This window comes from Lepisma saccharinum, chromosome 17 (genome assembly GCF_977018435.1).
Source record: "Lepisma saccharinum chromosome 17, izLepSacc3.1, whole genome shotgun sequence".
Lineage (NCBI taxonomy): Eukaryota > Metazoa > Arthropoda > Insecta > Zygentoma > Lepismatidae > Lepisma > Lepisma saccharinum.
Genome location: NC_139245.1, coordinates 7470548 through 7497784, shown reverse-complemented (window position 1 = coordinate 7497784; position 27237 = coordinate 7470548). Strand labels below are relative to the sequence as shown.

At 40.8% G+C, this 27237-nt stretch overlaps 2 protein-coding genes across 2 annotated transcripts in view; one reads left to right on the top strand and one right to left on the bottom strand.

Moving 5' to 3' along the window:
* Nucleotides 1-27237, top strand: part of LOC146001495 (HEAT repeat-containing protein 3) — a 98818-nt gene that overhangs the window by 37578 nt on the left and 34003 nt on the right. Inside the window, exon 4 of the mRNA XM_083138876.1 lies at nucleotides 26442-26536. Within this exon, the coding sequence (XP_082995002.1) occupies nucleotides 26442-26536 (95 nt within the window). The remainder of the gene's footprint in view (nucleotides 1-26441; nucleotides 26537-27237) is intronic.
* Nucleotides 15964-17006, bottom strand: LOC146001177 (E3 ubiquitin-protein ligase MARCHF3-like). Its single transcript, XM_083138469.1, has one exon. The coding sequence runs from the start codon at nucleotides 16949-16951 to the stop codon at nucleotides 15971-15973; it is 981 nt and encodes a 326-aa protein (XP_082994595.1). The 5' UTR covers nucleotides 16952-17006; the 3' UTR covers nucleotides 15964-15970.

The window sequence follows — 27237 nt, the reverse complement described above, 5'->3', positions numbered from 1 at the left end:
CACCTAGGGTTTCGACGCGCTCTTCTCCCTATATTCCCTGTTCTTCTCCTTCCAGATACGGTGGGCGACGGTAGGCACTGCTCCTTCGCGGTCAGAAATTTGTAAGGCAACATTCAGACGGCTTACAACTTTCCCCAAGCAAAAGGCGGGAGTTCTCATGTGCCATCTGGTGTGAAGTGTTGCAATCTAACAAACAGGATCTCGAAGACTGGTATCAGGCCGAGATGAATTTACGAATTTTGCCATATAATTACATACATTTTACTAGAATTAATAAAGTGTAAGCCCGGCTTACACGGCTTACATGGACGCTCCGCGCCTGCTCCTAGTCTTGTTTTTTACTTCAATGTTTGCTTCCCCTAGAATGGACTTCTGTCTAAGGTCGGAGGGGAGGGGGGACAATGCCAGGTAGGAATGTGTTCTGTATTTTTCACAGGAGGGTGAAGCAGTCACCAGGGGGGGGCAGTTGCTCCACCTGCCCCCCCCTATCTACGGACCTGATCTTCTGTGGATGGTTGAAGAGGTCAACCGCCTCTCACGTCTGCATGTGTTCAATGGAATTGTGCTGCGCATGGCCCTGATGACAATTTCTCTCGCATACCACCCTTTTCTGTAATACTTTGGTTTCAAAATTTCCCGTTCCTGGAAAAATTCCATGCTGGTTAGGGAGTTTTACATCAATTGTTGGTAGTGCTGCGAGGTTCTAGCTCTGGAGAAACCGAAGACATGAGTCTTCCAGCGGACATGTGCTAAAGCTATCATCAAATACGTCACGGCCTGGAAGCCACGCCTCCTCAATCCTGTTGGGCTGAGCGAGCGGGCTGTGCCCTGTGGTTGGGGAAGGATCTTCGCGGAAGTCTGGAGATAGTTTAAAGTAAAGACGGCCATAAACTATCGTTTTTAGTCCTTCGGTCGTTATTTGAGAGTGAAGCATCAGTCACATTTGCTATTCGATTATTTCCTGATTTTTGATTGGGCTTCGGAGATAAAATATGCGCGTTTTCAATAGTTTTACCACTTCTCCAATAAAATATGCGCGTTTTCAATAGTTTTACCACTTCTCCAGACAGACGGACATGCTAATAATAATAATAATAAAAAAGTATGCCGGTTTGAAACGAGTATTTTCTAAGACTTCGTTTGTAGAAAATTTTAGATAATCACATTTGCTAGTTTCCGAGAAACGAAAGACCAATTGATCGAGAAGTGTTTTGCCTCTCATCGTATTTTCTCCGTTGGTCTACTAGGTCGACGAGTCCACCAATTATGTCTTTATAGCTTATGTGGTTTCTGAGATACCCGTAAACGGCCGGCCGGACAGGACCCTTGGATGAGGGTATTTTTTTTTTCAGCTCTGCTGGTGGTACCCTAAAACTGAGTAGCTTTAGGAAAGGTGATCCAATGCCTTTGTTTGATGGATGTATAGATGTTTTTTTTTACGTTCAGTTTTTTTTCCGCTTTCGATCTCGACACTAGTTCCAGGGTTCAAGTCCCGACCATGACATGGCTGTTCTTTGCCAGTGACCTTCATCATTCATTCTCATCGTGGCGATTAGCCAGAAGTGGCATAAAAGCGCCGTAAAATAACAAACATTCAAATCCAAAGGGGTCCTAACCCCCCCCACCCCAATGTTACCAAGTACTGAAATCAGATAAGGTTTTTAAAAATAAAATTTAATTTTGTAGCAAAACTATTGCATGTCACTTGTTATGTAATATACATTTTCTGACCACCGTTCTTACGTACTGACAAGGTTTGATTAGAATGAATCAGTTTTTGCATTGACAGCGTGTACGAAAATTAATACACACGATTCATCAGTTAGAATAACCTTTTTATCTTATCTGTTTTGGCATTATTTTCCTTCATAGGAGCAATTTTTATATGCAAATTTTAGCTCCCTTAATCTATCTTTATATATTATTTTTTATATATTTAAAAATGGATATGTGTGTGTGTGTGTGTGTGTGTGTATGTATGTATGTATGTATGTTTGTTTGTTCCAGTGGCGACTCGTGGCTTTTTTAGAGTGTAGGAAGAAGTTGTGGTAAACTGAGGAAGGTTTCAAAAATGCGTTCAATTACAGTCGCACAAATTGCTCGTACTATCTATTGCATTTAGAATGTTACCTGCAGGCCCACGCACAAGGTAAGGCAAGGGGCCCTTGCCCCCTTGAACCATGAAGTTTTTTTTAATGTGAACCTATAAAATCCAACGAAAATAGTATTTGCGATATTTCAGATTTTGCAAGAATTTTGATTTTGTCCCCTCTCCCTGTCGTGTGAATTGAGGATTATAAAAAGTGCTGCTTAAACTCTGAAATTATGCTAAATGCTTCTAAATTGTGCTAGTATTTATTATTAATTACTTTTTTTCGTATAACTGCAGTTTTAAGGTCAGTTATGCATATACTTTTCGAGTTTTGAACGTGCGTTACTTATTATTCACTCAGGCGCGTGCCCAGGATTTTCGTAAGGGGGGGGTTATGAATCCAATACATTTTCCAGTTCACATTTCAAATTTCTTGTAATAAATTAGATAATTAATATACTTGGATTTTACCCCAATGAACGCAATCAATGTATTTGCTATGGATGCTTCATGTTTTTATTGCATCATATAAAAGCACCTGCTTGAATATTTCCAAATTATTAATATTTTATATTTAATTGCTCAAATATAATTTTTAAACAAAAAATATGTACACTCAACATTGTAACAACATTAAAGAGATTAAGACTACTTGATGTCTTAAAGACAGTAATAAATAAGGTACCTCAGTTCAACAATTTAAATTCTGAAATTTAGGCATCGAGGTTTCTGTGTGAGTTCTGACAGTATGTCGTCACAAGTAACTTTTATATCCCGGTGAATGTTCAGAGCAGCTAACCCATTTAATCTTTCTTCGCAAATGGTATGTCGAAGATAGGTCTTCAACCGCCTCAAAGTTGAGAATGATTTATCATTTGATGTTGTTGTTACCGGGATTGTACATAATATGCGCAAACGTGTTTACCCAGGGAAATATTGCTTCACTGCACATATCAATTGTATCAAGAGAATTTACTGGACGTGTTTGCATTGCTGCAAGATGACGATACCACAGTCTCATTTCAGTGGGAGCGTCGTCGCCTTGTAATCAAGGTGTCCCGGGTTCGATACCCGGTGGAGGCACATAGTGGTTCGGATCTCACTTTAAACTTTCGGTTCAGTCCCGATTAGCCTCACTGTGCATAAAGTGGATTTAAAACATCAATTTAATGAACATTGTACTTGTTGTGGAGATTATTTTGCTAAATATTGTGTACATTTTTGGCATTGTATTATTATATTATTGGTCAAAACATTTGTTTGACAGTCGACAAACAAATACGAACCCCTTCAGTAATTAACATTTTCTACTACAGTGTCATTAATGTGTCATATTCATTTTCATATTAGGTCTATGGAGAGGAATTTTGTATAATGTTAACGTTATGGAACTGCGAAACCAACCGTTGAAGGGGCCACTCCCCCCTTCCCCTCCGAAGCCCAGTACCGCACCACAGGATCTGTCACTGAGCCCGACAAAATCTTGCCACACAGTGCTCGAAATAGAAATTCGTAGCCGAAAAGGGAGGGGATATTTGATCGATTTTGGAGATACGAGGGGGTACATCCTTGTATGGATCAACATGGAGACAATACAGTAGGTGGAGGATGCTCAATATGCAAATTATTCTAATTGGGGGTATGATTTGTGAAACTTTCTTAACTGGAGGCAGCATCCCCTACTTCGACCACTGATGCCAGAAAAGATGCTTTCAGAAAATGAATTTATTACTGCACACACATATTACTTATTGTATTTGTTGCGTTTGTACAAGAGAAATATTCAGAAGATTTGTAAGGAATATTTACAGTTAATAGGATGCCTATCTAGTCTATCCCGTGTCGTAATACAAATTTTATCCCTTTCCTACAAAATAATAAAACTCTCCATGGCAACCGTGATTTTATAATGTGGTTGCATACATATACATTGTATAGTAGCACCAAGCTTTCTGGGACCTCGGAAAATACGTGCCACTGCTCCGACGCCAGGGTTTCAAATGCCTTGGTGGATCTATAAGATAGGTAATATCGTTTTTCGAGGGTTCGTGAACAAAACAAAAAGTAAATGATTGTAAAGTCCATTTTATATTCAGATACGTTAATAGGGACTGGACTTAAAGTTTAAATCGGGATACGTACCACTGTGCAATGCACCTTCACAGGGGATCAAACCCAGGACCTCTTTGATTACACCACCATCGGTGAGGCCCCTGAAATCATTGAGGGAACTTGTTCATCTTCATGTTCTCTCGCCCTGCGAAAGTTTATTGTTGAAATAGGGTGACATCCTACACACGTCTTCCAGACATACACACGCGGGCACCCCCCCCCCCTTCCCTGCACACACACGATTGTATGCTTACAGCACATGCTGTGGCCTCCCAGAAAAACAATTCTAAATCCGCCTATGGATATATCTGCTATCAAATAATGAACGGCACTTACCTCGACAGTTCCTTGACATAATTTTGCAACAAGGTTTGCAATATCTTCTGTTATGCCTTCTTGTTGAATATCAAGAGTCTGAAAGTTCGCACGTTTCACTCTCGCAATTCGGATGGAATTCCTCTGAACTTAAATCGACCATTTCTGACGTTCTATTTGTGGAAGGTGAAGCTTCAACTTCCACTTTTTTGTTTCTTTTGGAAATAATCTAATACGTATTTCTCCTCTTTTCTCTATCCATCTTTAGTTCCACGTCAAAAATCTATTACACACGCAGAAACGTAACACACAACACGACCACTTCGACTTGCTACCTTGCAGACTGCAACTCGCTACAACCCCAGTGAACACCAGGACTTGGGACAAAGATACCGGGCGGTCGAATGTCTGAACCATGCATCCAGCTTGGTCCAGCTCAAATTACGTCACCAGTGTTGACAGCAACCAGTAGTGTCAGTGTCAGTAGTGTTGGCAACTGCTAAATTATTTACGCACAAATTCAAGTGAGATCTTTCACACATGTTACAAGAAAATTCAATAAACTGAAGGCTGGAAATTGGTTGAGAAAAAAATATCTAATTTGTAAAGAGCACAAGAGTTACCCCCACACCCCCTATACGCCTTCATGGCGTGGTGCTAAGCACAGGGGAACACTTTACCTTTACCTTTTTACAAGAGTAAAACGTATAATATTTTGGCATATTAATTGCTTTTATTTTGTTTATGAACTGACTGGGCCAGTTGGGCTATTGTTGCATCCTTCACCCCTCCCTTCCTCCCGGCATGCTATTGTACAAAACATCGCTTGCCTCCTTCGTAAAACCATGCTTCGCTACTGCCTGCAACAATTATTATTATTATTATTATAATTATTGATATTTTGAAATAAATATGCATCCAGGTGCGAAATAAGATTTCGACTTACTTTGCCTACTAATTGTAGTGATTCAAATCTCACAGAACTTTGCTCTGCTGGCATAAATGGTATAACAAGGGGAAAAAAAGGAAAGGAAAGTTAGCAGCACTGTCGTAACAGGAAAGGGAGGGTCATTCTCCTAAGAGGGCCATCGTGGGTGAAAGAAAGGGGAGGAGGGATTCCTTCAGTTCGCATTCCAAGGGTTACGGCTCTTTTCTTGACCATACTGAGAAGGAAATTCTCCTTTCTTTTCAGTGACTAAGGAATGAATGAATGCTTGTGCATTGCTGTAACTCAACTCCAATATTATCAAAAGTAATTGAAGAAGCAAATACATTTCTCATTGCCAAATGTAAACATTTTACAATATTGGCGATTTATGAAATAAAATGTATTTCTGTTTTGAATTTTTTTAAATTACGAAACCAATGGGGGGGTTTTAACCCCCACCAACCCCCCCCCTGGGCACGCCACTGTATTCACTACACAAAACGAAATTGGTTCAGCATAGAACTTGAAACGGCTTGAGAAAATTGTGTCTTTACCCAACCATCTATAGATTTACTGCCGTAAAATCTCCTCAAGAACAACATCGACAGGATAAAGAAAATATATAGGACGGATCGTCTCATGGTTGTAAAAAAAGCTCGTCGCTGTGTATGCGTACTCCCTTTTATTTGAAACAAGTCCGCTGGTGAAGTATAAATAAAATTTGGGCGTAATTTTATTTCTATTTCCTGAAAACCTATTCCTTTGAATTCGATTTCTCTCTCCCAGGGAATCGCGTTTGCTGATTATGCTAAATTTGACCATTATGCCAAAAGCAGGATGCTAGGGGCTAACGAAGATCAAACTGTGCTACGTTTAGTACCATTTTGTTGGGGTTGGCGCCACTGATTGTAGGAACCCCTCTATGCTTCCTCGCTGGATCTTTAAAAACCGCAACCTTCCCCCCTGCCCCTTTTCCACTCCTCACCCATCTATCTGTAGGATGACCATACTTTGGTGGTAAGACCCCCTTGGCACCTATAGGGGTGGGGTGGGATGGGATGGGGTGACGTAAAAATAATTGAAAACGACAGATATTAAATTCCACACACAGACATCCGTGACTATGCAATCCCGCACAACGATAGTGTTTCTCGGGTTGTCTAACATTCAGGCTGTGTTGCTAAAACCCATTTCCCACGGTTGCCGGTCGTTGACATTTCTAGGAGACATCACGCGGCGTTGCCGCTGTAGAATGAACCCCGCGTTGGGTAAAGCTGAAGCCAGGCTGCGCATAAGATACGCGGGAATGCACAAATGAAACATCACACTAATCAGCACCACGCTTACAAAACAAGCTTCTTGCAGACACAAACAAAACACATGAGAGTTAGACCCCAACGTGGCAACAGCGATTGCGTAATCGCCTCTCTTCTGGCTTCCATTCCTTCCTCGCTGCCCAGCAGACGACTTTTTCCTCGTTTCTCATTGGCACAGAAACTGTCGAGCGATCGCTAGCGCGGGAAACGGGACAGGTTGCAACAAATGCGGTATAGTGTGGAATCCATAGTTTTCGTGACACTCCCAATGCGTTTCATCACCTATCGGCATGGGGGGCGAAAAATAAAATGCCACAAATGACCTAGATTAGTGTCGAATCCATAGTTTTCGGAGTCTCTAAGCTAATTGGCGACATTCACATCACATCACATTACATTTTATACTATAGTTAGAATTCATTATTTTCCTGTCTAATACAAGATTGGGATAAATAAATGCCCGGGCAACGCCGGGTAATCAAGCAAGTTAGCAATAAGAATGAATGCACGGCGTTGTCTCTATTTTTCGCTATCTTGGAATCTTAAGCCATGAAATATAATAAACAGTATTATTAATAAGATTTATAAATGTCATTATTATTATATACGAAACTGTTAACGTGAAAGGACCCTCGCATGATATACATTTAGTTATGTGCCTGCTTGAGACGTACAAAAGGAAATCTTGCAGTGTACGATCCGATCACCAAAAAATTGTTTTATGGAAACAGTTGTTGGCGATGTAGCGTTTCTTTTTCTTCGAACTTAACCTCTCTTGTGGTATTCCCAAGATACCTGAGCAACCTTCAGGAGCACGGTCCCTTCTGAATTTGGGCCGGCAAATCATTTGGATGCCGGATTACCTTTCCCCATCCATCAGGGTTCCCTCAAGAGAGGTGAGCACCGGGGGAAGAGAGAGAGGAAGGGAGGCCGGAGTCTCAAAGCTGACATCTGGCGGCAGCACCACCAACCTCCCATTCATCAGCTCGAAATGAAGTCGTCCCTTTGGGGGAGGGAAAAGGCCGTCGGAGGAGGAAGATCTTAAAACTCCTTTTTCGTCTTACTTCATACTGCTTACACTCAAGCCCACCCCTTTTTTCGTCGCGCTTTCCTCTGGTGACGGTTTTATTCCCATGCCTGGGTCGGAAGCAACATATAAATATGACGGAATCACAATATTTTATCCCTTTCTGGAAAGCTGGGGAACCTAAATCTTCCTCGTGAAATGTTTCTCGAGTCGCTAGAAGAACCCCCAAAGGGGGCGCCCCGGATGAAGTGCAGCGGAGAGCTTAATCCCCGAGACTGGGGACCCGGGCAACTCCCAGCACATTAAAGTTAAGCAGAGCAGATCTCAAGGGGGCCCCTGGGAGGCCATTAATGACTGAAGGGATTGGGGTTTACATATGCACGGGTGGGGGACAGGCTTCTTTTCCAGGCAAGCAGTTTCCCTCCTTTCACCTCGCTCGCTCTCTGTTCCCGAAATGCATTTACTTGCTTTGCATAAATCTCAAGATTTTCAAACTGGAGGGGAAATGAGCTTTGAGATTTCGCGCTGTTTTGAGACATCAATTTCGTGTTGTCCCAGGCGGACCCGGCCCGGACCCGTAATGACTTCATATTTTATTTTGCATGCCGTAGCCCCACCTGGGAGCAGCCTAATCTAATACTGACGCGATTGGCTACCTGAAGAGTGCATTCGGGTTATCTATTATGCATTTGCCCGGCATGGCAAGGTCATTCCCTCGCGTTATGTTCTTCGCACATATCCCCCTCCCCCTCCCTCCCACCCGTTCCCTTTCCCATGGGACTGAAACCTGTTGAAAGGTGAACTCCGATAATTACGGCAGGGTGATTGATCAAGGCGCCGTCTGGCGTAACCACGCCCCCTGCCAACAACTGTTAGAAGACATCTCAAATTTCACTTTCATTTTATCACAATCATGCAAAGAAAGGGGGAGTTGGAGGAACACGAAAGTTACACAGCAATTTCGTGGAAGTTTTAAAAGAAAATAAGTCACCACGGAAGGTTCTAGGTAGAAATGGCTATTTTCGAAAAAAAAATGTTTTTCGAAGAAAAAAAAATCGTACTTCCTTCTTTCGTTTTCGACCTCCGTGGCAAAGTGGTTAGCACAGCGCGCTACGACGTCAGATTTCCTGGGTTTCACCTCATCATTTTATGAGGCAGACAAGCGACATAAAAATAAATGAAGATACGCGCACAAACATTTGATTATTATACAGTTAAAACAATATATAATTTTCGTATTTCTATTTCAGTAAACATTAATTGTTTTCGTTCAATAACCGACGGAGGCATATAGTGGTTCGGATCCCACTTTAAACTGTAGGTCCAGTCCCTAGTAGCCTAACTGTGAATAAAATCTAGAAACCTTTTTTCGTTCGTCAAAATGAAAGTAAACATTGATGTAGTTCACTCCAATGAACTATTTTTATTCTGCAAGAAATTCAAATCGAAACATTCCAGTGTTTCGACACTCAATCTTTTTTTTTATGGGTTTACAGTTCTTCGAACAGCAATTGTAAAATAATTATAATAATAAATTCCGTGATATGATTTCATAATAATATTTAATAATCTATAAGTTTATATATTTACAGAAACTGATTTTTGTTTCTTTTCTTGACTGTTCGCTATTATTCGGAAGGAGACAGGAATATTTTGTACAGAGGGCGCAATTACGTTTATTACAGCCGAAATATAACATGTCTTGAGCCCCCCTCTGTAGCATCTCCATTATAATGAAGAAACTGCTCAGCAATTGAACTCGTACATTTCATTTATTCCCTAATATGAAAATAATTAGCCCCTTCATCAAATAGGCACGCCATATGCCGTGAATGATGGAAGAAAAATTAAAAATAGTTAATTTTAGGTGAGAGGCATGGAGACGAGGATAGTATGTATGAAAGTGAACCAAGAAATATAAAAAAATAGTAATTATACTCGTACATATTTTAATCATTCCCAGTGAAGGTTCGGATCCCACTTTAAACTGTAGGCCCAGTCCCGATTAGCCTTACTGTGCATAAAGTGGACTTAAAACAACAACATATTTTAATCATTAGGCAATTTATTTCTAAGAAAAGAGTATTTTTCCAACAAAAAAATATTTAGTTCATTTGCCCCGAATTTCTCGTGGAATGTTATTTTAAGTATTTTTTTTTAAAATATAATATTTTGAATGATGCATGCCTGTACTGCAAGTCTGCTCTAAGCTGGGAGAGAGGAGGGGAGGGGGAGTTATTCGGGAATATAATTTAAAGTTTGATCCGAAAAGCTTTTCGTTTGGGAGGAAACACGGAATTCGAAAATGTTGCTCTTTTTTTTTCTTGATAAATTCGTTTTTCTACAACGATGACTAATCTTCGTCAGTGTTCACGCGACATTTTAGTTGATTTCATTGAACTCGACAATAAATTTGCGTGTTTGTAGCGAGTAAAATCAAAGAACTACAGTGACCAGGACAAGAAGAATCAGGCCTATGAGAGCTTAATACAAGAATACAGAGAGGTTGATGCTTCAGCGAACTGAAATACAGTAGTAAGGACTGTTTACCGAAAAGAGTTGGCCAAAGTGAACAAACCAATCACTTCGTTCTACCACAAATGGTAAGAAGGTGGTATTTTTTTCAACCCTGCAAAAGGTGTGTTTTAATAACCTACTCCGTGGCAATATTGTTAGCGTAACGCGCTAGAAAGACAGAAGTCCCAAGTTCGAACCATGGTCATATGCGTATGTCACACTGTGCTCGTCCTATCACCATTTAATCACTTCGTCATCCATTCTCACCGTCGCGATTAATCCAAGAGGTAAGAGAGCGGCATAAAGTAGTGCAAATATATTGTAATTAATTTATTATTTATAATAGAAATATTTTTAAGCAAGCTGAATTGTAAATACATTTTTCTTAAGGTAGAATCATCAAAAAGGGTATTTATGTTAACTTTTGATTTTTCGACATTGTAAAGTATTCTACGAAATTTGGAATAATCGTAGTGAACTATTGGAAGAGTCTTTTACGTAGTGCTAATATAACATTATATGTTTACAATATTTATTTATTTACATATTTATAAGAGGACATAGGTGATAAGTACGGCTCGGAAGTTGAAGACATATAAATTGCCAAAAAAAAGACCTATAAAAATACCTAAAAATATCAAAAAAGGACCTAAAAACTGAAAAAGGGACGTATAAATGTTATCCAAACTAATTAATAACTTCAGTTTTAATTACATATTTAATGCATAAAAAATACAAAATTCTGGTGGTATGGAATACACAGTGCGAAAAAACAATATGAATGAAATGCATCTTCTTTCAGACATTATATATTTTTTAGATTAACATAATTTGAAAAATCATATTTGAAGAATCATATTTGGCCTAACCACAGTAGGGTTACAGAAGTAGGACTTCGGAAACCTTACCTCAGTTTGGTAAATATATATATATATATATATATTCATTCATTCATTGTTTTCTGCCTAATTGGCAGGTTTTTCACTGCAATCTCCAGCTTTCCCTGTTCTCTGCCTTACGCTTCGTAATAGCATACGACCCAGTTAATTTAATATCATCCATAAGCTGATATCTCTTTCTTCCACGGACTTTTCTTCCTTCAACCATTCCCTCCAAGGCATCTCTTAGCAGGCAGTTTCTTCTTAGACAGTGTCCTAACCAGTTTCTTTTCCTCCTCTTGATGGTCTCCAGTATAGATCTTTTTTCACCAACTCTCTTCAGTACGGCTTCGTTTCTTACCTTGTCCGTCCATTTTACACGCTCCATTTTTCGCCATGTCCACATTTCAAAAGCTTCGAGTCGTTTCTCTTCATTTCTTCTCAACGTCCAGGTTTCTGCACCATATAGTGCTACACTCCACACAAAACATTTCACTAATCTCTTCCTTAGACCTATGTCCATGGGTCCACAAAAAACATTTTTTCTTCTATTGAAAGCTTCTTTTGCTATTGCGATTCTCATTTTCACTTCTTGGTTGCAGCTCATGTCACTGCTTATAGTGCATCCGAGGTACATATATATATATATATATATATATATATATATATATATATATATATATATATACTACAGAAAGGATGTTTAAGAGGTGATGAACTGATGATGATTCGAATTGAGAATGGGCAGTAAAAACGCAGTCGAAAGAAGGTGAAGTTGCAAAAAAAGGCTAAAGAAAGGACCAACAAGCCAAAAAACGCCGAAAAAGGCAAAAAAGGACAAATAAAACCCAGCTTTTCTTGACCTACAATGACCCAAAATGAACATATATTATGTTAGGCCTCGTCTTCGGACACTAGGGAAAAAGAAAGGGCATTTCCTCAACTTCCGAGCCCTAGTGATAAGTAAATAAGCACAATGTTTCTCACCACGCGATTCACGAAGTAACGTCACGTGAGAAAATTGGTGCATTTTCGGTAGTCAGTGCCTGTACCATGTTGAACGTCTCGTGCTCTTAAGACGTTCAATTTGCCTTCTTTTTGGAAGACGAACTGTGAAATTTTCATAAGAGAGAATGTGCAGCATAACGCGGGGAGGACGTACCGTGAAAATTGACCAGAGTAGCACTTCCTTCGCCGCGGAACTGAATAGGAAAAGACGTACAGCAAGACGTAGCGTGTGGACGCGCCAGAACTGCAACATCTCTTCCTGTACAGTTTCGAACTGCGCAAGCAAGGCGTACTGTAAGACGTAGCGTGTGGAACGGCCTTTAACGTACATCTTGCTTGCGCATGCAAGACGTAGCTTGTAGACCGAAAATTTAGAACTGCGCACTTGCGGAAATTGTCAACCAAAGACTGTGCCCAAGAGCATAGATGTCTGCGCAAATCTCAAACATCTGCGCAAACAAGTCTGTTCGTGTGGACGCTCCTCTCAGTCTTTTGCAGTGTTGCCACATGAAGGGAAATTTCCACTTTTGCAGGGAAATTCGGACAGAAATTTTAGTCAAAAGGGAAAAGGAAATTTCGATGCAAAATACCACAATTGCAGGGAAATTTTAAGGTCATCTGACTACATTATTACAGTTTATGTTAATTTTGAATTCATATCCACATTCTTATGTTCTTTTTTCCTTTTTTGGTATTCCTACTTGTTTCTGCTCGTTTAAGTTGTACGTTGCTTTTATGCATCTTTGGATAAATAGTAACGATGAGGATTAACGATTAAATAGATTCTTGACCAGGATTCAAAGCTGGGACATTGGTCAGGAAGTGAGGAAACCGAAATCTATTTTTTTTTAATAATTTTTATTCAAACGAATAACGAATTCAACGGAATACGTAACTACGTACTACTACTGCTTCCACCACCACCACTAATAATGCTGCTACTACCACTACTACTAATTATTATTATTATATAATTTGCGTAGGTGAAGGGAAAAATTGGTCCAAAAAGGGAAATTTTGCCCATTGGAAAGGGAAATTGTGTCCTCATATTGTGGCAACACTGGTCTTTTGTCCCCCTGTTGCTCAATTCCCTTCTACCATAGTGCTGAAACACTATTAACGGAATTCGAAAATGTTGCTCTCTTTTTTTCTCGATAAATTCGTTTTTGTACAATGAACTCGACAAGAAATTTCCGTATTTGTGGTGAGTAAAATGAAAGAACTAAATGACCAGGACAAGAAGAATCAGGATGAAAGCTTATTACAAAAAATACAAAGAGGTTGACGCTTCAGCGAAAAGTACAGTAGTAAGGAAAATCAATTCCATGAGGACTGATTACCGAAAAGAGTTGGCCAAAGTGAACAAACCAATCAGAGTACGAATTATTTTCTGCCTTTCCAGGCTAATCGCAACGATAAGATTGAATGTTGATTTTATTGAACCGATGACACCATGGTAACTCTGTCGCCATGTAATCAAGGGGCCCCGAGTTCAATTATAGATCAAGCCCGGATTAGCCTAAATTTAGTGTGTGGCGGAGTGGTTATCACATCGCGCTGACGCCAGAGATCCCAGGTTTGAATCCCGACCTGCGCATGGGTGTTTGTGTGTCCATCATACGTTACCCATCTCCATCTTCGTAATTAGCCAAAAATAGCGGAAAAGCGAAGTAAAATAAGCCAAACAACAAATGGTAACGAGGTAGGAAGTGTGTTTTGAAAACGTATCTTACCTATGTCCATGGCAATACTGTCTGAGTAATGTTCTAGAAAACCAGATGTCCCATGTTCGAACGACAGTCATGTGCGTGTTCGTACCATCATCATTTAATCACTTCGTCATCCATTATCATCGTCGCGATTAATCCAAGAGGTAAAAGAGCGGCACGAAGTAATGAAAATATAAATAACTTGTACATTGTAATTAATTTATTATTTATAATGGAAATATTTTAAGCAAGCTGAATTGTAAATACATTTTTCATAAGAGAATCATCAAGAAAGGTTATTTATGTTAACTTTTTATTTTTGAACATTGTATTCTATGGAATTAGGAAAACACCTTAGTGAACTATTGGAATAGTATTTTAGGTAGTGCTAATATCATATTAAACGTTTAAAATGGAGGTTTATTTATTCACATATTTATAAGAGGAGATGGTGATAAGTAAATAAGCACAATGTTTCTCGCCACGCACTACGTCACGTGAGAAAATTGGTGCATTTTCAGTAGCTAATGCCTGTACCATGCTGAACGCCTCGTGCTCTTAAGATGTTTAATTTGCCTTTTCTTGGGAAGACAAACTGCGAAAATTGACCAGAGTAGCACTTCCTCCATGATGGACAGGAAAAAATGTACAGCAAGACGTAGCGTGTGGACGCGCCAGAACTGCAACATCTCTTCCTGTACAGTTTTGAACTGCGCAAGCAAGACGTACTGTAAGACGTGGCGTGTGGACCGGCCTTAACATACATTCCAGTACTTCTTGTTGTCTCGCCAATTATATCCACCCATCATGAGTATGAACCACTATTTATTGACTTCCCTACTGTCCAACCTTCTTGGATACCGTCATCATGTTGAATCATGATCGTAAACAACAAGACATAGCTACCCTGATGTACAGTGGGATCCACTAGTATTACCCTGCAAATTGTCCATGACTATTTTCATTAATTTTTCTCTTGCACCTTAGCTATGCGTTAAGCGATGGATTGTTGTGTATGCTGCTACGGAAGTTGTCAACAGCTTGTTTTGAGTTTTCTTTTAATTCTTGAAGCTCTTATTGGGTCAAATAAAGTGCACGAACATGGTGATGGACGATTTGCACGGTAATACTAGTGGATACCACTGTACAGCCACGGACACTTATGAGTTGTAACGATTTCATTGAGTGTCAATGGTATTGTTAAAAATCCAGAAGTGTCCAGACTGTACAAGTACGTTGGAGTTGATTGACGCCGTCTTGGTATCCAAACATTTTAAATGCTGGACTCAATATCTAACCACATACGGTCCAGGTTTGAGTCCTAGCATGGCCATGCCTGTTGAGCTTCGTCAAGATTAGGATATAAGGGGTGACCCTCTGCGAGACACTCAAATATCAACCACCCTTCTACGTAGTGCACCCTGTACTGCGAGGCTCTGGCGTCTGAAGAGACTCTCAGTGGGGGTCGTGTTTGCGATTGTCCTCTCATCCATACCATCTTCGCGATTAGCCTAAGTGCTAGATAAACGAAGTAAAACAAATGAATCATCGTCACAATTCACCTAAAGATGCAGAAAAGCCAGTAAAATTAGAAAAAAAAAGGAATAGAGAAGTAAGTTTGAATTTATGAATAATAATTTGCGTTTTGAAGTAGAAAAAAAGTCTCGAAGCTTTCCTGGCGACGAATGATGTAAAGATTCTATCGGGCTATCGACCAGGTGAGTTGTGGAAAAGATTCAAAGCTTTCGAGAGTGACGTCACACTCATCTTCAGGGTAGAAGTCGATAACCCGACAGAATCTTTTCTTCAATTTGAGTTTTTTTTCGTGATATTTTACCTCAGACCTTCGTGGCGCAATGGTTAGCACAGTGCGCTTCGACGTCAGGAGTCCTGTTGGAATCCTGGCCTGGGCATGGATGTTCTTTTTGAGTATTCCTCATCAGTTTTATATCATCAATCATCCTCATCGTCGCAGTTAGCCAAAGTGGTAGAAAAACTACGATAAATAACAAACCAAATCGTGATACTTTACCGATTTAATACTCTATTTTTTGCTTTTGAGTTTGGGCTATTTCAAAACTCGCTGACTTGAGTGATGTGCCAAGTAATTCTCTACTTCGTTCACTTCCTCATAGAAAGTTATTCTGTTTAATCTAGCAGCCCAATCTGTCCTCGATGAAGTAACATCACTATCACTCCCTGCGCGTTGCCTAGTAATCGAGATTAGGTCCACATCGGATGTTGTCCCGTGTACAATCGCCGGGCACGAAGCTGAAATAGATGCATCAACGTAATACACACTAGGACTTCTCCTGAATGTCCTTTGGAACCAGGAACTCGAGCTACCATGCTCGGACAAGAGGTCCGGGCGCGCCACGATCCGAATTTCGAATTGGTTCTTGTACCACCTGTACCAGTTCCTCACGTGGTGCCGCAGAGCCATGATCATCCACAGATAGTATGAGAAGATCAGGATGGCCATGAGCACCAGGAGGGAGATGGCCGTCCACATGGCGGAACCGAATTTCTCGGATTTCTGATCGTGGAAGTATCTCGAGGCGATGACGCACATGTACGAGCCCAGGACGACCAGCGGACTCAACACCATGCACGAGAACGTGTCGCAGCATAGGTTTCTCTCGGTCAGAACCGTTTCCGGCGTCGAGAAGTACACAGGGATGGATCTAAGCGCGGTGTACTTCTGGACCTTCGCCGTGATGTACTCGAAGCCGCATATCTCGCACGAGTTCGTGTTGCTCTCCTCCAACCACCGTTCTAGGCAGCGTATGTGCATGAAACCCATCGTGCCTTTGCACCTGCAAGGCTGTTCCAGCGTCTCTTTGCTGCTCGAGTCGTGGCAGATTCGGCAGAACAGCGAGTCCTCCCTGGGGAAGTTCTCCTCTCCCCTTCTTCTCTTCTTACCCTTCTTCTTCCTCCCGTTTTCGACGTCATCGTCCACATTTGTCCCGCTCCACTTTCCCTGGAAGAGCGTGGAAAGGCTCAGCCGGTCTCTCAAGGTTGTGTCTTGTTGATCGGAGGCTCGATCCATGGCATATATTGTTCTGCATGCACATTGTTATGTGTGGAAATGGTACCTGGACGTATCCAAAAATTGCTTCGCCTTGATGGGGTAGCCAAGGAAAGCGCAACAATGAAACTCCACACATTGTGACAGCTGGCGATGTGAGCACGTTGTTCAATCTGTAGAGCGCATGTGGCGGTTTCATGAGTGGCTACAGCCGGATTGCGCACACTTTTCCGGTATTATCAGTGGTATCTGATAAGCCGTTGACCAGCTGTCACAATGTACAGGATTGCGCACATATGTGGCGATGTTGTCAGATGTAAAATGTTCTCAAGCCGTTCTCACTACTGTTGTGTTTGTGTGTGTGTGGACTTACACGTGTTTTTGCTGGAAGGGTAGCATTAGATAGGCATAGAGGATGAACCTGATTGGTGGACTAGAATGTAATGGTCGGTGTATCTCCGTATGTATACCGACGGTCACGAGCTTCGATTGACAGAAGTGTTTGTTGTGCAGTACCCTAACCTAACCTAACGTAAGTTTTGAGTTTGGGTAAATTGGTATGAAAATTGTATCTTGAAAATATCAATACTGACTTACTGTATTATGTAAATTGGTATGAAAATTGTATCGTGACTTCCTACATTTACTGGTCAAATTATATTTTTTATTTAATCCTGAAGAGATTTACTACGTATTTTATTTCTAATTTCTCTCTTCTTGTCTAAAGAAAAAAACAGTTTTGCGCACAGACTTCAAAGCTATAAAAGTGGCAACGTTCGATCAAAATCTGTGCGCAAAACAGGTCAGTGAGATTTGTGCGCAATTCTGGATCTAAAGTGTGCGCAATTCGGTTGCGACGTTATGAGTGTCAACCGTAATTGAATTGTTTCGACATTCCGCGGAAGATCTGATCTTCTTGTGCAAAACTGCCAGTGTTCACGAGAAGTTTGTATCTGCAAACGACTCCAAAATAAATAGGTGGTACCCACAACGTCATTCCGTCAGACACACCCGACACGTTTTCATTGAACAGTGACCCCCTCCAGATACAGCTGTCATAAAGGAGCACAATGTTGCAAATTGTCGCTCGTTGAAGCATGGTTGCCATATATCTTCCAATTACAATGGCGCTATTACTGGAACTTTTTGAATCTACCTCGTATGTGTGCGTACTTCTGCTGTCCAATAAATAGTAATACTGTTCGACGTAGTGATCGCTTTCGTGAACATTGGTTTTTACTGTTTAAGCCACTGAAAAAAACTGTACTGAAATATGAGTGTATTCTTAAAATTCAATAAATGAGATTTGATACTTCAGTGCAAGAGACTATACTGGGTGATTTTTTTAACCTGAATCATTTGAATATCTTGAAAAAAAATCATCCTACAAAAAAATGTTCCAAATAAAAAGTTGATAGTTTGGAGAGGGAAGTTTAGTGGTGCAACAAAAGAATACCCCTCGCCCTCTTGTAGGTGGGGCGGGGGGCAACTTTGAAATTTCAAATAGAAACCCCTATTTTTTATTACAGATTCGGATTTTACGGAAAAAAATACATAAGTTTTGTCTGAAACAATTTTTTCGATTCGTGATAGATGGCGCTATAATCGACAAATTTTCATTTCTTGAATGTTTACACTTTAAAACCAATGTATTTCATTTCGCAATTCATTTAAATTCAAAAAATAAAACATTTTTTTCCAGGACTTGAAATTGTTGTAAAACAAATAAATTTATTTTGAAAATACAAAATTACTCGACAACTCTTAGCTCTAGATATATCGATTGCTAGTAAACCACATTCACTTCTCAATTACATTAAGTGTTCAAAATGGTGACCTTCAACTTCAATACATTTATTGATCCGACACGACTCAAAAGTACCTCTGGTTCAATTATGGCACAAGCGTTTTTGGATTCGCTCTATCATATTTTCACGAGTAGTTGGCAATTCTCGATACACTTTATCTTTTACGTAGCCCCACAAAAAGAAATCTGGTGAAGTAAGATCCGGTGATCTGGCAGGCCAATTTACAGGACCAGCTCTGCCGATCCATCGGCCATTGAAGTCACGGTCGAGTACTTCACGTGCTGCTCTCGAATAGTGCGCTGGACATCCATCCTGCTGATACCACATGTTCTGTCTCAGTTCCAGGTTAAGATCTTCAAGTAATATTGGCAGTTCATTTTGAAGAATGTCGCGGTACTGTTGACCATTCAAATTTCCATCAATGAAGTAGGGACTGATGAGTTTGTCATCAATAATTCCACACCACACGTTTACAGTCCATGGACGGTGATGCTCAACTTGGCGCAGCCAGTGTGGATTTTCGACACTCCAGTAATGCATATTATGCCGATTGACCGTTCCGTGGGTTGTGAAAGATGACTCATCAGAGAACAATACCAGACGAAAGAAATTTGGGTTTATTTGTATTTGTTCACGTGCCCACTGACAAAACGTCACTCGATTTTGAAAATCATCGCCATGAAGTTCTTGATGCAATGACACATGATATGGATGATATTTATGACGCTGTAAAATCTTGAAAACACTGCTCTGGGACAATCCGGAATTTCGAGCTACTTTTCGCGAGCTGACATGAGGATCATGGGCCACAGCAGCTAACACATTAATTTCATTTTCTTTTCCAGTAACTGTTCTTCGACGGGTCATTGGTTTAGGTTTAACACTTCCTTCAGTAGTAAATTGATTGACTGTACGTTGAAACGAAACGAAAGAACGCACCCTGTCTGGAAAACGCTGAGCATAAACAACGACAGCTTGACGGAGATTCCTGCCAGATTCTCCATACACGAGAACCATTTCAATTTTCTCTTCTACAGTTAATACAAGGGTTGATCAAATGAAAAGGTACAAAACGACACTGTCGGTGTAAATGAATACTTTATTCAAAGTATCCTCCATAGGCCTGAGCACATTGATCCCATTGATGAACGAGCCAAATGATTCCTTTTTCCCAGAATTCCTTTCGCCGTGATGCGACCCAGTCCTTCACAGCGTCCTTGAGTTCATCGTCCGAGGTGAAGCGCTTTCCTTTGATATGCTTTTTCAGGGGACCAAACACATGGAAGTCACAGGGGTATAAGTCCGGACTGTAGGGCGGATGGTCTAGCTGCTCCCACTTGAACCTGGCCAGTTCCGCGTGTGTGACCCTGGAGACGTGTGGACGTGCGTTATCATGGAGCAGAACCACACCCTCCGTGAGCAGCCCCGGTCGATTTGTTCTTGATGGACCTGCGTAAGCTGCGGAGTGTCTCACAGTACACATCAGAGTTAATGGTTCGTCTGTGTTCAAGGAATTCCACAAGTAGCGGACCTTGCACATCGAAAAACACGGTAAGCAACACCTTGCCTGCTGACGTCACGGCTTTGAACTTTTTAGGGGGAGGTGACGAGGAATGCTTCCACTGCATGCTGTCCCGCTTTGTCTCTGGCTCGTAGTGATGGCACCAGCTCTCATCACCTGTGACGATCCGCTCCAGGAAAGCTGGGTCTTCTTGATAACGACACAGATGTTGAATTGCTAGCCCCATACGCAGGTTCTTTTGCTGGTCGGTGAGATGCTTCGGAACCCACTGCGCACACACCTTCCGATAACGCAACCTGTCGTGAATAATTGTCCACATTGTTCCAAAGCTGACATCCATCTTTACCACCAACATTCGCAATGTGACACGTCGATCACTTTACACTAGGTCGTCCACCTTGTCGAGGAGATCGGCCGTGATGACAGTGTTCGTCTGGCCTGGTCTCGGGTCATCAAGCAAACTCTCACGGCCTGCACAAAAACGGGCACTCCATTTCCTCACTGATTTGCCAGACACACAGTCTTCCCCGTAAACGTTCACCATCCGGCGATAAATATCGGCCGGTTTAACACCTTCCGCTGTCAGAAAACGGATAACGCCTCGCTGCTCCTCAACAGTCGAATTTGCCAATGTTAACGCCATCCTGTCCGAACACGCACTGCCGCGTCACTTGGACGGCGCTCTGTATCGGAGCCTCTGCTCTCTCCTGCGCATGCGCGTTCCCCTGCATGCTCCGATGCCGCGTGGCGACTCCAATCACACCCCTACATATCACGCTACGTTCTCCCATCGCGGCATCGGTATTATATAAACGATTCCGTTGTTACGACGTTTCGTACCTTTTCATTTGATCAACCCTTGTACATCCATTGATATTAAAAAGTATCAACAGCTTAGTCAAATTAATCGCTCGGAGCATTCTTGTGATCTAAAAAACAATGATAAACAAACAATGATTTAACAGGAAAAGTCTAAAAATGAACTGTTTCTTGACATTGTTTTATTTTTTATTTTTTTATTTTTCTGTTGTAGCTTTGTTAAGCATCTTTGACACAACAATAAAAAAAATTAAACAAATATCGAATCTAACTTTTAAATGTTGTAAATAGGCGAATTACCAGCTTAATGAAATCTCAAAAGATTTGTCAAGAATTAGTACAAAGTTCATGCACGAGAATTTTTTATTTTTTGAATTTAAATGAATTGCGAAATGAAATACATTGGTTTTAAAGTGTAAACATTCAAGAAATGAAAATTTGTCGATTATAGCGCAATCTATCACGAATCGAAAAATAAATGTTTCAGACAAAACTTATGTATTTTTTTCCGTAAAATCCGAATCTGTAATAAAAAATAGGGGTTTCTATTTGAAATTTCAAAGTTGCCCCCCGCCCCACCTACAAGAGGGGGAGGGGGTGTTCTTTTGTTGCACCACTAAACTTCCCCCTCCAAACTATCAACTTTTTATTTGGAACATTTTTTTGTAGGATGATTTTTTTTTCAAGATATTCAAATGATTCAGGTTAAAAAATCACCCAGTACTATAGTATACATAAGCGGCATACTCAAGACATATCTCAATACAACGCTGAGGAAAGTAGCTGCCCAAAGAGGAGGATGGAACTTCGTTAGTTGATCACGTTTGCTTTTTAACTGTAGCACCTCATTCTGTTTCAGATTTTTCGAATCCAGTGCGTGTTGTAACAGAGTTGCACTGCATCATATATTTGTTATTTTTGTTATTTAGTGTCGCATTTCTTCCACTTTTGGCCAATGGCGACGATTGTTGACGAGATTAGATTGATGAAGGGGCGCTTGCATGCCCAGGCCGGAACTCTGTAAGTTCTGTGACGAGGTCGACCACCACAGTAAGCTCTCGGCCACCGAACCGAGCCATGAGATATTTCAAGAGACGATAAGAACCTGGGGCGAGAATATAATACCGGGTGTTTCATAAGTACTTGAGGAGTTACAAAAATGTATTGCAAGTAAAGTATTGAACTTACGAAAAAAATAAACCAGTCCTGAACGGGTGACACAGCACACATCGACACGATAGTCTAGTTCTTGCCACACTCGCACCAACATGGTCCTGTCGATAGTGTCCATCGGTGAGACGAATACCCTGTCTTTGAATACTCCAGAAAAAGAAGTCTCACGGTGTAAGGTCCGGTGATCTTGGAGACCAAAACATTGAACGAAATACTGCGAGTGATGTGGGTGATTCGAGTGTCGCCTAGCGGCAGAGATGTGAACTCTTAGCTTAACAAAACATACACGCACAAGCTGTTTGCGTTCCTCGATCATTCTGGACTGGTTTCATTAACATAAGATCAATAGTTTACTTGCAATGCATTTTTGTAACCCCTCAATTATTTATGAAACACCCGGTGTGTGTATATATCGTTCTACAGCGATTAGTGGATTTTAATATTAAATTTTCACTGAAAACTTATACCAACAACACACACAACGCCTTGAGGGAAGCGAATATATTCAGGATCTATGTGTCCCATTTTTATTGCCGATGACTGTACAATTGTGTAGAATTATTTTATTAATTGTAAATTGGTTAATAATAATTAGTAATTTTTATTAACAATTTTATAATAAAGTGATAAAACCAATTATTATAATTATATTTTTCGTCCTTGGACTCCTGAACATATTCCACATTATTTATCTGTTTATAGACCGTCGATGGCGGCCAGAGCGTGGTGTTGATCACGCCACATCCACCTCTAAATTAAGAATCGTAATTTTGCAGATGTTGCACGATCCTCCCTTACTAAACATGTTGGTCCGCAACTTTCTTGGGGGGCGCCTTCCGTTTTCGCGATAGTGCGGAACTTTGTCCTGCTTTACAGGTGTTCAGAGGGAACTTAATTACACAGCCTGGTCTTAATGCTTTGCAAGACGCTTCCTCGGGGGACCTTGGGACGAGGTGGCTCCCGCCTACTTTGCTTGATCGTATGCTCTGGACTGTATTTTAGGGGGAAGTTTTGCGTGGGCCCAGTGACAGGTTAATTTGTTCACCCAACACCCTCCGGGAACAAAAGGGGGTGGGGGGATAAGAGCCTCGAGAAAATGATGTACAATGTTAAAAGTTTCGGTGATGGCGCAGAAGTAAAAGCTAAAGAACAAGTCTGCAATGGCTTAAGTTGCAGGTATTTCGAAATTTAAAAAAGTCATACAGTTGCGCTAATGTATGAATTGTACGTTTATTCGGGAATCAAATGCTTCAATTTTTAAAAAAATCTTGCAACGGACACATGGTAACTTACAAACATGTTTATTATACAGGGTGAGCCTAAAAGATATAGACAATTTCAAAGTTTTACGGAAACAACAGTTTTAATAACATGGCTGAAATACTAACATGGTTGGAAGAGTAAGTCCTGAAGTTTACATGGCCATTTTGTAACAAGGCCGTTATCAATGCCATAGTCCAGTTCTCCCCAAACACGACAGACAACCACTTTCCTCAAATTCCTTGCTCCAATCGTAGATGGACTGCCTTGAGGATGGTTGTTTGCCATACCAGGTTCTTAAACAACGCTGAACGACACTAACAGAATTTGTTTGTGCAAATTCAAGCACACAGAAAGCCTTTTCTAACTGGTTAGCGGCCATATTGTTCGACTGACGTCAAGGGCGCTCACGTGATGCTGACGTCATTAAAACAATCTAAAAGTGGTGGTCGTAAACTTGAAGACTTTTTTTGACAAAACTGCAGTAAATGCTAACTGATAAAACAAACAGTTTTCCGATTTATAAACCTTTTTATCTGTTTCTTTTAGGCTCGCAGTGTATGTGCATACACACACAAGTGCACTATAAAATACCAGTTACTGGTGTGCCCATGGTTTCATTTCAATTTTATAATAATAGTGATATATCTTTGGTCGGCGGGCGAGATTCAGCATATGCTGTTCTCCCACCTAACCCTTGTCAGAAAACCTTCTCCCTCTCTCTTACACATGCACACACACACATACATACATACATACATATCTGTCATTGGAATATTTTTCATTTGAAGTGCTATTTTCAAGGTGGCGACCTCCTTGCCCGAGGGGTTAGCACAGCATGCTACGACACCAGGGGTCCTGTATTCGAATCCCAGCCTGGGCATGGAAGTTCTTGCAACTGTCCCTTCATCAATTTCATCACTCATCCACATCGTTGCGATTGGCCAAAAGTGGTAGGAAATCGGCGTAAAGTAACCTGATCCAATCAAACCATTTTTGGTGAAATCTGGGGGGGGGGGGGGTAAGGGAATGTACAATTCCAACTATCGTTTCCAAAAACATAGTTCCTTACATTTTTCACCAAGATTATGTTCAGTTGATTTAAAGGGACTGTGTACAGTTTAGGGTGAACTAGGAGACAATCGAACCAATCCTGTGTGCAAGTGGTGACTAGAGGGTTCAACCAGTGAAGGTGTGAGGTGGATAGGGGTTGCATGGAGGGGGTAACGTGACTGCTGCTATTGGCCGTTTGCAGCAGTGCAGCGTTCCTCCACAGACCTCTGAGATTTATATCTCAGCCAAGCCAACATCCAGTGCCCATTCACAGCACAGAAGGGTTACACTGACTAAATCCTGTTTCCCTGCAGGTTGCTTCGGGAAGGAGGGATACTAAGGTTGTACAAACAGGTGGGCAGCTGTAGGCCCAATACTAGATGTGACTCCTGCTCCCAGACAATATTCCCACCTCACTTCTACCTTCCTGCTCATTTTTTGTGCTGACATCACTGACTTAAACATATCAAAAATCTTCCGTGATCTTAATGGTGGAAATTACATTTTTTGCCTTCAATTATCATAAGGATTCCTATAATTTGCATTTTGGTTGAAAGGAATGAATGAATATTTGGATGCATTGGACATTAGCTTAAAGAATTAGATCATTATCTTCCCTAAAGATGGCAGTTTTCTTGAATTCGTGGTATATCACTATACACAATATGGCCACCGCTACACATGGGGGCACACACACATATGCAATCTCTCCCCTCCCTCTCCTTTCAGAGTGGTCCACAAAAATGTGAATGACTGGTTTTGCTCAGCATAAGTAAACGAATGAGAGAGGTTGCTAGTGTTGTTATGGGACTTATAGTTTATTCCTTTCTCTGGAAAACATTAATTTTCCAATCAGTGATGTACACAGGCTTTCGTAAAGGGACAGGGAGTAGCCAGTCCTATATTTCACCATATTTGCATTAAATATTTATTATTATTTTTTTCAAAGATTGCTGGGCCAAAGAAGTTTTGTTTGACCCCCTCCTCCCCTTTGGTAAGCTACTGTTTCCAATTTTTTGTGGAATTGCTTTATCTGTTGTTCTAAATTCCAGATATTTCCATTTAATGCTTCATATTCAGTGGTGTTCCCAAGCTTCCCTTTGGTGGGGAACATAACCTGTCTTTGGCCCAGCATTCCTAAAAAAAAAGTCACGATACCAGAATACATGACAAAATATAGGGTGGACTACTAAAGTAAAGTGTTCCCCTGTGCTTTGCACAACTCCATGTGGAGTTAGGGCCCCACACTTTCTTGATCATGGCCGAAGATGGAGGTTATGTGATGAGCACCATGCCCCTAGCCACCTTTACTCCCCCGAGTTTCCTCCAGGTACCACTTCACACGATGTTGGGTGGGTACCAGAACCACTTGAACAGGTGGAAAAAATTCTGGTTCTCCCCCACCGGGGATCGAACCCAGGTCTCTCGCATGGTATTCAGATACCCTAAAGGCTGAGCCCTAACGACCGTGGCTCCTAAAAATAGAAAATACAACTGTCCCATACGGTCATCCCCTTATCCTCAAAAAAATTCTGGGACCACCACTGTTAATTTTTCACAGTAAGACTACTTCATACCAACTTTAATCATGTTAATAATTGGCACATGGGATGCTCTTAAATAGTGTTGACAAACACGATTAGAAGTTTTTTCAAAGCTGTTTTAAGTCCCATACTAGACAAATAGCTTGAAATAGGATCTGGAGCCACTGAAATGTACTCTTGAATCCAGGGCCCTTCAATCACAAGGCCAATGTTAACAGGTATTGTAACATACAATTAGCATTTGAGGCTAAATTCTAAATCAGTGTGGAATAATATTTTACCTTCTTCCAAATAAATTTGGCACTTACATTTTAAATATTCTTTTATTTCAGTATTCCAGTCCTGGACATCTAGTCAAAGCAGATGAAGGAAAGGACATTCAAGTTGATACCTTCATACAAGTTGTTCACCTCTTGTGGAATCTATGGTATTTAGTGCCTTTCTTTGTCAATTAAATTGTATATTTTGACGTATATTTTTTACAATTTTTTGTGTAGCTTTTTGTTGATGGAGATATAAGTTGTTTTTTTTAATCTTAATGAGAGAGTAGTACTTTCATTTTCACATTTCTATCCATATTTGTAATAGAAAATAGCTAGAAATTGTAAAAATTATGTTTTTGGCAAAGTTTTTTCCTTCCTCTTGCTCTGTTGTGGTCCTGAGAACAAAATTATCTCTTTATGGTGGTAGCTGTCCTGCACGGTGGCCGTCTGATCTAAGGCGTCATGTTTTATGCTCTGGCTATGGAACACACACAGGTTCGAGTCCCCTGGGGGAAGCGTAACAACATTTCTCCTGAGATTTCAGCCAGTGTATGGGACTGGTGGCCTCCCACCATTGTTAGGAAATTGGGAAGCTACGAATGAGTAGCATAACCTGGTCACAGAAACCTACAATGACGACTGGAGGTTCGTTGTGCTGACCACACGTCACCCTGTAACTGGTTTTATGATCTCCCACCTAGGTGGAAATGAGGCTGGAAGTTGGTAGGTTGGGCCTGGCCCTCACGGACTGTTGCAAAGTAGGTTGGTTGTATTTAGGGTGGTAGCTAATTTTGTTACTCATTTCATAAGTATTTTTACATGTGTGTTTCTCATCTTCTAATAGCTATGAATTTATTTCATAATA

What these genes read in the sequence shown, in the direction of transcription:
- LOC146001177 (XM_083138469.1), bottom strand. Translation starts at nt 16,951, where the DNA reads ATGGATCGAGCCTCCGATCAACAAGACACAACCTTGAGAGACCGGCTG.